The 12,564-nt window shown below is 44.4% G+C and overlaps 1 protein-coding gene across 1 annotated transcript in view; it reads right to left on the bottom strand.

The window, feature by feature from the left end:
• Nucleotides 1-382: 382 nt before the first annotated feature.
• LOC143287907 (uncharacterized) overlaps nt 383-12,564 on the bottom strand; it is a 43,414-nt gene continuing 31,232 nt past the window's right edge. The window contains exons 14-16 of the mRNA XM_076596149.1: nt 10,923-11,280; nt 9,605-9,929; nt 383-535 (exon numbers count right to left, since the gene is read on the bottom strand). Of these exons, the coding sequence (XP_076452264.1) occupies nt 383-535; nt 9,605-9,929; nt 10,923-11,280 (836 nt within the window). The remainder of the gene's footprint in view (nt 536-9,604; nt 9,930-10,922; nt 11,281-12,564) is intronic.

Genomic DNA, 12,564 nt, shown 5'->3' with positions numbered 1-12,564 from the left:
CCTCTTCTCCCTCAACTCTGTGAAGAGTCCTGGGAGGCACCAAGCAGGAAAACTGTCCACCACATTCCTCCGGGTCTGTCGTTTCTTGTGTGTCAAAAGCCTTAGGTCTCGGGATAAAAAAAAAACCAACACGCAAGCAAAGTCTGCGTCATTCCGCACCAGCGTGAACGTCCAGTTTTCACTGCGCAGAACATCTGCACCTCGGGTCAACCCCGTGCACAGAGAAAAACACTGACCACGCAATCTTCCCCCCCCCCCCCCCCCCCGCCCCCCCAGAGGGATTCCTCCCAACTACACAGCATCTCTTCCCACCCACACACACACACACGCACAACAACAGTTTGCAGCGTTCACTGGTCACAACAGCCAGGAACACACAGCGTCAGTTTGCCTTGCTGGTGGGGGGGCGAGAGCGGCGAGCGGGGGAGGGGTTTTTGTCGGAGGATCGGCGCAGGTAGGAGGCGCTGCTGCGGTTAGAGCTGCGGGGGAGGGGGGGCTTGGCACTGGTCGGGGCCATCCTCAGGGTCGTCCTGTCCTGAAACACGTCAACACACACCGCTCTGTTAGCACACACACACACACAGCGCACTGTCGACGTGACATGGTACACACCATTGTGTCAACACGGATCAGACACCGTACACACCAACCTGTCCACATGGAACAGACACGAGACACGGTACACAACACCATGTCAACACAGTACAGAGACAGTACACACCACTCTGTCAACATGGAACAAATACGGTACACACCACTGTGTCAACATGGAACAGACACGGTACACACCACTCTATCAACACGAAACAGACATGGTACACACCACTCTGTCAACACGAAACAGACACTGTACACACCACACTATCGACACAAAACAGACATGGTACACACCACTCTGTCAACACGAAACAAACACGGTACACACCACTCTGTCAACATGGAACAGACACGGTACACACCACTCTGTTAACATGGAACAGATACAGTACACACCACTCTGTCAACATGGAACAGACATAGTACACACCACTCTGTCAACATGGAACAGATACAGTACACACCATTATGTCAATGTGGAACAGACACAGTGGACACCGCTGTGTCAACACGGAACAGACACAGTACACACCACTCTATCAACATGAAACAAACACGGTACACACCACTCTGTCAACATGGAACAGACACGGTACACACCACTCTATCAACATGAAACAAACACGGTACACACCACTCTGTCAACATGGAACAGACACAGTACACACCACTCTATCAACATGAAACAAACACGGTACACACCACTCTGTCAACATGGAACAGACACGGTACACACCACACTATCAACATGAAACAAACATGGTACACACCACTCTGTCAACATGGAACAGACACGGTACACACCACACTATCAACATCGGTACACACCACTCTGTCAACACAAAACAGACACGGTACACACCACACTATCAACATGAAACAAACACGGTACACACCACTCTGTCAACATGGAACAGACACGGTACACACCACTCTGTCAACATGGAACAGATACAGTACACACCATTATGTCAATGTGGAACAGACACAGTACACACAACTCTGTCAACATGGAACAGACACGGTACGCACCACTCTGTCAACACGAAACAGACACGGTACACTCCACTGTGTCAATACGGAACAGACACGGTACACTCCACTGTGTCAACACAGAACAAACAAGGTACACTCCACTGTGTCAACATGGAACAGACATGGTACACTCCACTGTGTCAATACGGAACAGACACGGTACACTCCACTCTGTCAACACAAAACAGACATGGTACACTCCACTCTGTCAACACGGAACAGACACGGTACACTCCACTGTGTCAACACGGAACAGACACGGTACACTCCACTGTGTCAACACAGAACAGACACGGTACACTCCACTGTGTCAACACAGAACAGACATGGTACACTCCACTGTGTCAACACGCAACAGACATGTCTTGTCCTGAAACATGTCAACACACGTCACTCTATCAACAACATTCATTTTGCTTCACTTAGTTCTGTTGAAATTAATGTGTGGTCGTTCTCAAACTTCAAGCTATGATGACATCCGTTACCTACTTAGTATGTATATGTATCAGGACAGGACTTTGTATAAGATTTTCTTGTCCTGTTTGTCTGGAACTGCTTTGCATGGTTAACATGTCCCAAATAAATAACTGTTTAAACCAGCAAGGAACAAACACAAAGGGAACACACACCACTCTGTGAGCAAAGAACACACACTGGTCAGGACACAAAAGGGACACGTTTCCCTCCTGACTGTGTGAGACACCAGAGAAAGAAAAGTGAGCGATACCGTGCAGATTCTGTTGCTGTGAGTGAACACACACCACTCTGTGAGCAAAGAACACACACTGGTCAGGACACAAAAGGGACACGTGATCCCTTGCAGATTCTGTTGCTGTGAGTGAACACACACCACTCTGTGAGCAAAGAACACACACTCGTCAGGACACAAAAGGGACACGTTTCCCTCCTGACTGTGTGAGACACCAGGGAAAGAGAGGTGAGCAATCCCTTGCATAATCTGTTGCTGTGATTCTTACTGGTCACTAGCCCCTGCACTGGAGTAAAGGACAATCACAACAACAACAACAAAAAAACCCTTAAAAAACACAGATGTGTGTCAGTGACATGCTTGAAAAAAACCAAAATACCAGTGAGTACTGTTAGTTTATCAGACTTTTAATATGAGAAATCAACAGATATGTGTCCACACACCGTACCCACAAAGAATACACCCCCTGTTCCTGCCCATGCAAGACAGTGTTCTAAATATATATATATATTCCTGGATCTCTCTCTCTCTCTCTCTCTCTCTCTCTCACACACACACACACACTGTCACTGTGAACAGTTAACAATTTCATCGCAAAACAGTTAATCCGCACTAACAACCCCACACTCCATTTCAGTGCTATCAGCATCATCACGTTTCAGAAAATGTTTTGTTTCAATATAAAAACAAACAAAAACAATTAAAACTTTCAATCCCCTGATGCATGTGTGGGCAAGGAAATGACTTACATACTTTTTTTTACAAAGGTTAGTGGTCAATAAAATTCATATAAAAAGTAAAAACACAACGATTCACATACTTTACAAAATGTTGACGGTCAATACATTCATAGAAGTTAAAAACACAATCTGTACACAGTGCATTACAACAAAATACAGACCATGCATACAACTACGTGATAAGATGTCGGCTCAAATTTCCATGTGCACAAAATGAGAACCATGCTTCACCACCGAGCACAGCTGACAACTCTACAAGCTGGAAAATGATCCAGAAACAAAAAGATGACACATACACTGATATCCACAATGCACAGCTACAGCCGTGTTCTTCACTACCTCCTGTGTCTCATCAATTTACTTTACTACATCCTTAATGCACAGCTATAACCCTGTTCTTAACTACTTAGTGGAGTGATGGCCTAGAGGTAACGCGTCCGCCTTGGAAGCGAGAGAATCTGAGTGTGCTGGTTCGAATCACGGTTCAGCCGCCGATATTTTCTCCCCCTCCGCTAGACCTTGAGTGGTGGTCTGGACGCTAGTCATTCGGATGAGACGATAAACTGAGGTCCCGTGTGCAGCATGCATTTAGCGCATGTAAAAGAACCCACGGCAACAAAAGGGTTGTTCCTGGCAAAATTCTGTAGAAAAATCCACATCGACAGGAAAAATAAATAAAACTACATGCAGGAAAAAATACCAAAAAAATGGGTGGCACTGTAGTGTAGCGACGCGCTCTCCCTGGGGAGAGCAGCCCGAATTTCACACAGAGAAATCTGTTGTGATAAAAAGAAATACAAATACAAAATACAAATACAAATACCTCCTATGCTCTCATCAATTTACTACATCCACAAGGCACGGCTATAGCCGTGTTCTTCACTACCTCCAATGTCTCATCAATTCATCAACCAAGCCATCCCAGATACTTCACTGCAATGGAACAACTCTTCCGCTCTCATTACAAATTGTGCAGTCACTGGGTTTGTTCCCTTTCATTCTTCAGTCACCCCTGTGGGGGGAAAAGGGAAAGAACTGAGAGCCCTGAACATACGTTGTGTCCCTTTATATCATTTCAAAGCTTCAGATTCTCGAGGAGGCGTCACTGTGTTCGGACAAATGTATATATGTTACACCAGATCTGTCAGGCAGATGCCTAATTCAAAATGTTTTAGTCAAGCAGTGAGTATAAGCACATATATTTGTTCTTTGTTTGACGGGCACAACAGCCGAGTGGTTAAAGCGTTGGACTTTCAATCTGAGGGTCCCGGGTTCGAATCACGGTGACGGCGCCTGGTGGGTAAAGGGTGGAGATTTTTACGATTTCCCAGGTCAACATATGTGCAGACCTGCTAGAGCCTGAACCCCCTTCGTGTGTATATGCAAGCAGTAGATCAAATACGCACATTAAAGATCCTGTAATCCATGTCAGCGTTCGGTGGGTTATGGAAACAGGAACATACCCAGCATGCACACCCCCGAAAGCGGAGTATGGCTGCCTACATGGCGGGGTAAAAACGATCATACACGTAAAATCCCACTCATGTGCATACGAGTGAACGTGGGAGTTGCAGCCCACGAACGCAGAAGAAGAAGAAGAAGAAGAAGAAGAATCAAACTAGAAATAATTTTTTTCAAGAAAAGAGAGTTGAAAAAAAAAGTCTGGACTTTTCTTATTTCTCCCCCTGCCATTTAGGAGTTTTGAAACACAGTGTTTTGGGCTGAAATAAACTCACAATGCACAGTTTTCTGTGTGTCACGCTGTCATCAGAAACAAACATCAAAGCTTAAAAACAGAAGCTCAGTTTTTCTGCAACAATTTCAGAGAAAATATCAGCATGATCCAACAAATGGCACCACTATGTCATGTGACTTCTCCACACATGTTTCACATGAAAATAATGGAGCATCACAGCTGACTTAACAAGCCCCTTTAAAAATATCAACAGAGGAAAAAAAATAACAACAGCATTATTTCAGACACGACAGACACACTGTTTTTCAGCAAGCTGTTAACATTTAACCAGTGTTTAGATAAATTGCCAAAAAGCAACAATAAAAGCCACAAAAATCTACCAAACATCCACAAATAATTACCCCCCAAAAAAGGTCAGTTCTAAAATCATCTACTGATACTGATACTGCCACTTAGCTTTTCACTGAGGGAAAGAAAAGGTGCCATAAAATGACAGGATGAATTATGTACTTGCATGATCCCAAATAACTTTTTCAAATGAACCAAACACATATAAAATACACACACACACACATATATATATATATATATATATATATATATATTTGTTAAAATCACAAACATTCATGTAAATAAAAAAATACATAATATACCTGCCATTACGCAACTGTGTTATCAGAATCTCAACATGCACAAAAAAAAACAAAAAAACCACAACAACAAAAACACAACACGCACAGCTCCACAAACACTCCAACAACAAGCACATCATATATACACATGAAAGTTAAGACACTCATGCACATAAACATGCACACACTAAAAAAAACAACAACATAAACCAAGGACAAACACTCAACAGGGATGCAAAGCGGCTAAGACGGCATCTGGTGAGGGTGAGGCTAAATCGTGGAACAACAACAGAGGGACAGAGGAAGGAGACCGTGTCAAAAAAACAACCACCAACAAAACGAAAATACCAAACAGCCATCCATCCCCAGTGTTATGATGGCAGTTGGTGAGGGTGAAGCTACATCATGGAACAACAGAGAGACAAAGGAGACTGTGTCAAAAAAAAACAAAAAAACAAGAGAGGCAAGGCCTTCAAGACACTTGTGATACACTTAAAAAAACAACTAATCGCTAAAATGTGTTCTGTATTTTTTTTATTATAAAGCTTTGCGTTAAAAAAAAAGAAAAAAAAAGAAGTCCTATCCAGATTCGAATTAAGTCCCCTAGCATTAATTACAGAGTAATTTCCCTTTTTTACTATCTGCACCAAAACGTTTGCAAAATAAATAAAACTTCCATGCTTAGCAAAAGAAGTTCCTGTTTGAACAAAAAATGATAAGAATGACTGCTCTTGTTGTTGGGTCAGAATATCAGATCAAAGTGCCAAGTTTAGAGAATACAAAAAATATAAATATAACAGTAAATGCAGTTTGCATATAATTAGGCTTCATATTTTATTTTTTTGTGCCCATCCCAGAGGTGCAATATTGTTTTAAACAAGATGACTGGAAAGAACTGAATTTTTCCTATTTTTATGCCTAATTTGGTGTCAACTGACAAAGTATTTGCAGAGAAAATGTCAATGTTAAAGTTTACCACGGACACACAGACACACACAGACAACTGAACACCGGGTTAAAACATAGACTCACTTTGTTTACACAAGTGAGTCAAAAACCACAACCACCAACAAAACAAAAATACCAAACAGCCATCCATCCCCAGTGCGAACGGTGCCTGCCCCGTGCAGTCTAACTACAGTCTACAACAGCACTGCTTACCCTCCTGTTCTTGCTCCTCCCATGTCTGTGAGGAACACCACACCGTGCCACACACAGCGTGCCACACACACCGCACACACACACACAACGTGCCACACACCACACATACACCACACCAAACACACCGTACCACACACACACCACACCAAACACACAACGCACCACACCGCACCACACCACACCAAACACACACCGCACCACACCACACACACACCACACCAAACACACACCGCACCACACACACCGCACCGCACCACACTGGTGATTAAAACAGACACAGTAAAAATGTAGACTATAAGCTCCCAATTTTTTTTTTTTTTTTTTTTCTCAACTTACACCCCTGTCGCTAAAACAATCATTTTTGTGGCGAATTAGTGGGTTTTCCACAGATTCCATGATTAGCAGCATTATCAAGTCTATTTGCTGCCACGTTCTCCAGTCTACTCTTAGCCGTAATAGTGTTAACTGCTCTAATTTTTTTATCCAAATTTTCACACACTGAAACATTTCAGTTCTGCATCATTCTGCCCCTACAGACTTCCATCATGCCGAAAACATGACGGGACGCTTACAATGCAGTGGTCCAAGTTGAAGGCGATTGACTAGGCCATTGAAACAGGGAACCAAGCCACACTGCACACAAACTTGGGGAGAATGAATCTATGATTAGACGTTGGAGAAATGGGACTGGCAATGCTGGAATCTTGCGTGTAGCAGAACGGCTGAGCGGGCAGTCAGCTCCACCCAGCATGACCCTGATTCATCCACGTCAGCCCAAAACGAGGCTGAAGTCGGCGATGCAGACACGGCAGAAGAAGCTGTGCTCCTGGTGTATTTTTAATTCTGAAGTGAAGACGAAGCTCCCAGAGAAAATGATGATGATGATGGTGACAAAGAAATGTCGCTACCATTCCAGTTTGGTTGTGTGTATATACTGTATTTTGGTTGTACCGGTATTTTTTGTTTTGTGTCGCTTTGTACTTTGCGTGAGTGTTGATTTCCTGTGGCAAGGTTAGCAAGTGGATTTTTTTGGTGCAATATCTGTGGCTTGTAAACCACGGTGGCTTGTGTGTGCGAATACATTTCCCATCTTTGAAAAATTTTACAGGATGCAGATTATGTACTGAGTCGCTCACTAGACCGAATATTATGATATATATATATATAAACGATCAAATGATTTTGTAACTTTTCCCAGTTTGATAAATCTCCCCACTTTCAAAATCAATCTCCTCCCAGATTTCAACAAACTGCCGGAAACAACACAAAAAACAACAACAACAAAAAAACCTGGCATGAAATTCCAAAATTTCTTTAGGATGAAGTGATTTCAAAGATATGCAAATCTAGTTCATCTCCATTACACCACAGAGCTATGACAAACACACGACTCGGGTGGAATATCATGCCTTCTACCAGTCTCAACAGGTGGTGTGTGACTGCTACACCTGAACTGCATCAGTAATGGGTGACACACACCACCAGAATACACAATGCTGTGCTATCTCAATAACACAAATTCATTTGTGCTGTAAAACACATGAACAATCCATGCGAATCACAGTCATTCAATCTGTATGCAGAAAAGACAGAAAATGTACAGCATCTCTATCCCATCCACGCATAGTTATTCACACACACACACACACACACACACTCTCTCTCTCTCTCATCTCTGCAGTTTGTAGACTCAAACACACACACACACACACACACACACACACACACACACACACACACGCACACTCAAATCTAGCGTTTATGCTCACACACTGAAATCTCCAGCCTACATGCATGCACAGAGATCTCCACAGTCCATATACACACAGATCTCAACGTCTACACCCACCCACACACACACACACACAAAGAATGAAGATAAACCCAGGCCTGTGCTAAACCAAAACCAAAAGTATTTCCAACACCATCTAGCACACAACACAGCCATCTTGAAATCTCCCTTTTCAATCTGTTTCCTGTTGTAGGGAAGCACTCGGGAGGAATGGGGTGGAAAAAAACACCACTAAACAACCCAGAACAAAACAAAAGCAGGCACCCCCAAACATTTCACACTGTTCTAGCAGAGGTTGGTGGGTACGGCAGGAAGAAAAGATTAGTGATCAAAACAACTGCACACACACACACACACACACACACTTAAAAAAATAATAATAAAATAAAGATCAAAAGATAGTATGACCAAATGGAACACATACACAGCAAACCTTCAAATAATACTACCTAAAGCTACAAGAGATACTACTACCTAAAGCTATAAGAAATCTTTATGGAAGTTTGTATCACTTCTCCTCAATGTCTTGCAAAATTAATAATATGATTTTAAACAACAAAAACAAACAAACAGAAAACAAAAACAAAAAAAACTTCAACGTAAAATCTCATAACTCCAAGAAAATCTCTCATAGCCTTATTTACCCAGTTATATATTTCAACCAACAAACTCATGCCTAAAAGAGTAAACCCGAGGCAAGATTTGAGAACAACCATTTTCCAGTATCACAGTATCCAAAAAAATCTTTTCTAAATGAAGCAGTAGTCATTTTCAAGAGAGGCTGGATTCCTTTCCAGAAGAAACACAAACCAGAACAAATTTCCTGAGATGCAGGAATTAATTTCTGTTGTTTTTTTTGTTTTTGTTTTTTGTTGTTTTTTTAAGAATGGAGCACTATCCCTTTAGCATAACATAATTTGTTTCTAAGAGAAGCAAGATTTGTTTTCAAAAGAAATAGCAACCCTTTCCAAGAAAACCAGATCTGTACAAAAGAGAACGAATATCTGAAATGCAGGAATTCATTTTCAAGAGGACCAATATTTGAAACGCAGGAAACCATTTTTAAGAGAACTAATGCAATCACTATCACGGCATTTGAACATAACATCAACACTCCAACATGAAAACAAACGAACTCCTCTTTGAGTGAATCCAACAAGAGAATAAGACACACAGCCTACCCCCCCCTCCCCTCCAACTCCCCCCAAACACACACACACACACTCCCTCACCCCCCCTCACCTGAGGCACGGACTGGGACAGAGGGTGGTGGCCGCCCCCTGACCCTCGGAAGGCCTGGGGAGGGGGGATCACTCCCGTGCCCCCCAGCTCATCCTCCTCTGTGATGCTCTCCCTTACACCGTCGGCGTGGTGGTGGTGGTGGTGGTGGTGGTGGTTGGTGGCGTCGCCTGCTGGGCCCATCACCTCCTCCTCACCCACCTCCATGGGCATGGGCTGTGTCCGCTGGCCGGGTCGCGCCGACCTCATGGTGCCCTCGCGGATGGGCATGGCAAAGCCGTTGATGACTGGGGGGGTGTCGTCGTCCTGGGTGTTCTCGTCCACAAACCTGTGGGAGGGAGGTGAGGGGACGGGTTAGTAAGAGGGAAGGAGGTAGATGGTAAAGTGTGTGTTGGTTGTGCGGGTGGGTGGGTGGGTAATGTGTGTGTAGTGTGTGTGTGTGTGTGTGTGTGTGTGTGTATGTGTGTGTGGATAGATGGGTGGATTTCAACCTTGTGCACTACAAAGTGGGAGGTCATGACAGTTATCATCATTATCCAAATCTCCACCTGAACCATCACCCTCACCACTACACAGGCTTTCTTCCCCGCTGTCCACATCTTTCAGCAATTCCTGAGCCACTTCAAAACCTGTCAATTGGCGAAAAATGAGCCCACACTGATTTTTGCTAAACAACACCATTTTGACCAACCATGTCTGCAGGTGACTTGGGAATTCCCCACTGCCTGCAAGTCAAACAGCACAGACTGTACAAGTCCAAGGGATGTGAACAATCTTCAAACATTCCAGAAGAGGGTGAGAAATAAAGCAGGTTGTTTCCCTTTCACTGTCAACTGTGAACTGCTGATGAAAACTGGACGCAAGAGTCACATCCAAAAAGCATATAACAGTGCAACAAAAGGGACGCAAGTCTCACGTCCCAAGACAGGCATGTTTACACAAAGTTTCTCTCTCTCTCACACACACATAAACAGAAATACACACAAAGGCAAAAATTGTGTCATTGCAGTTTACACATACCTATTCTCTCTAACACACGCACACACACAGAGGCAGACATACAAACATAACAGCAATGTCACTACAGTTTACACAAAATCTCTCTCTCTCTCACACACATTCACAGGAATACACATACAAAGGCAAAAATTGTGTCACTACAGTTTACACATACCTACTCTGACAAACACAGAGGGAGACATACAAACACAACAGCAACGTCACTACAGTTTTCACAGAATCTCCCTCTCTCTCTCACACACACACCCCCTACCCACCCACCCCTACTTAAAAAACAAAACAAAACAAAAAACACCCCCACCTGGTTTCGCTGTGCTGCGGCTGACCGCGGGACACCTTGGGCCCATGCAGGGCGGCCGAGTGGCCCCTCTCCCGGCCAGGGTGCAAGGGGGCTGCGAACCCTCGGGGCGGGGGGATCTCCAAAGGGTTCTGGGGCGGGGACTTCCCTTGGGGCGGGGACCTCCCCTCAGACTCCTTCTCCTGGTTCCCTGCTCCTGCTGCCGCCGCCGCTGCCAACCGGTTCTTCTTCTTCTTCTTCTTCTTGCGCTCTGGCAGGGGGTCCATGGATGGGGTGAAGAGGTCGTGCAGCGGGGGCTTGGGGGCGTTGGGCAGAGGGGTCAGCATGGGCGGGGGGATGCGGCGCCCTTCTATGGAAACACCTGCCGGCCAAAAAACAACTAAAAATTCTTTTTCTGTCCTGAAGCCATCAACTGGCATTCTTCATTCGCGAGCTGCAACTCCCAAGTTCACTCATATGTACACGAGTGGGCTTTTACATATATAAACGTTTTTACCCCACCATGTAGGCAGCCATACTCCATTTTCGGGGGAGTGCATGCAGGGAATGTTCTTGTTTTCATAACCCACTGAACGCTGACATGGATTACAGGATCTTAAAACGTTGAGTATTTGATCTTCTGCTTGTGTATACACACGAAGCGGGGTTCGGGCACTAGCAGGTCTGCGCATACATTGACGTGGGAGATCAGAAAAATCTCCACCCTTTACCCACCAGACGCCTTTACCGAGATTCAAACCTGGGACCCTCAGATTGAAAGTCCAACCCTTTAACCACTCGGCTATTGCGCCCGTCCAACTGGCTTCAAAACCCCCAGGGGGAGAGTTCACACCCTTGGCGGGTTCCCTTTGCCATAGTGACACAGAAAAACAAAGAAAATATGCAGAAATTTGGGAGGGTGTGTAGCCCATGTCAGTGATGGACACTTCATCGCTCGCAGTGCGAGAAGTAAGTCATACGATGACACGGGCAGCCCGCCACCGTAACCGGCTTCTCTGAGTTTGCACCGCTTTTGTTCCGACAACTTTTCCGCAGATTTTATAAATGGATCAGTTCGAATACGTAACGGCAGATGTATTATCAGAAACACCCTCAAAATAAACGTAGAAGACTAAAGCAAATAATGGATTTAATTTTAAAACCAAATATACCTTGCAAACTTGCAAAAATAGTCAACCGAAAATGTTCAAAGTCCTTTCGTCAAAACAGCGATTTCCATGACGAAATTTTAACCTTTCGGTGACGTGGAAAAAAAAGAAATGGTAGTCAGGTATACAGAGGGGAGGTTACCTACTTCCGGGAGGTTATCGGCCGTAGCTACTTTCATTTTCTCCGCATAGGTGGATAGTAGTTTGCACAGGACAGGAATTGGACTCCCTGCCGGAGTCTGCGCTAGTGGGTCACGGTAAAGTATGTGTAGTGAAAAAGGAAATGGAGACGCGCATGCGCACGCGGTTCTCGCTTAAAATAACCAGGGAGGGAGTCCCGACAAAAATATGACGAAAGTTGGTCTGCGTACCCTCCCTACTGACAGTTTTTTTCCCCCCCTCCAAACTGACATGTGGGCACACAACCAGAAAAACCGCGGAAGTTAGCTTCCTTTGCAGTTTGTGCGGAATGTAGGAAGGTGCCCACCATTTTAATG

Source organism: Babylonia areolata, chromosome 12 (assembly GCF_041734735.1).
Source record: "Babylonia areolata isolate BAREFJ2019XMU chromosome 12, ASM4173473v1, whole genome shotgun sequence".
Taxonomy (NCBI): Eukaryota; Metazoa; Mollusca; class Gastropoda; order Neogastropoda; family Buccinidae; genus Babylonia; species Babylonia areolata.
Note: the sequence above shows the minus strand (reverse complement) of the source record. Positions and strands in the feature narration are given on the sequence as shown.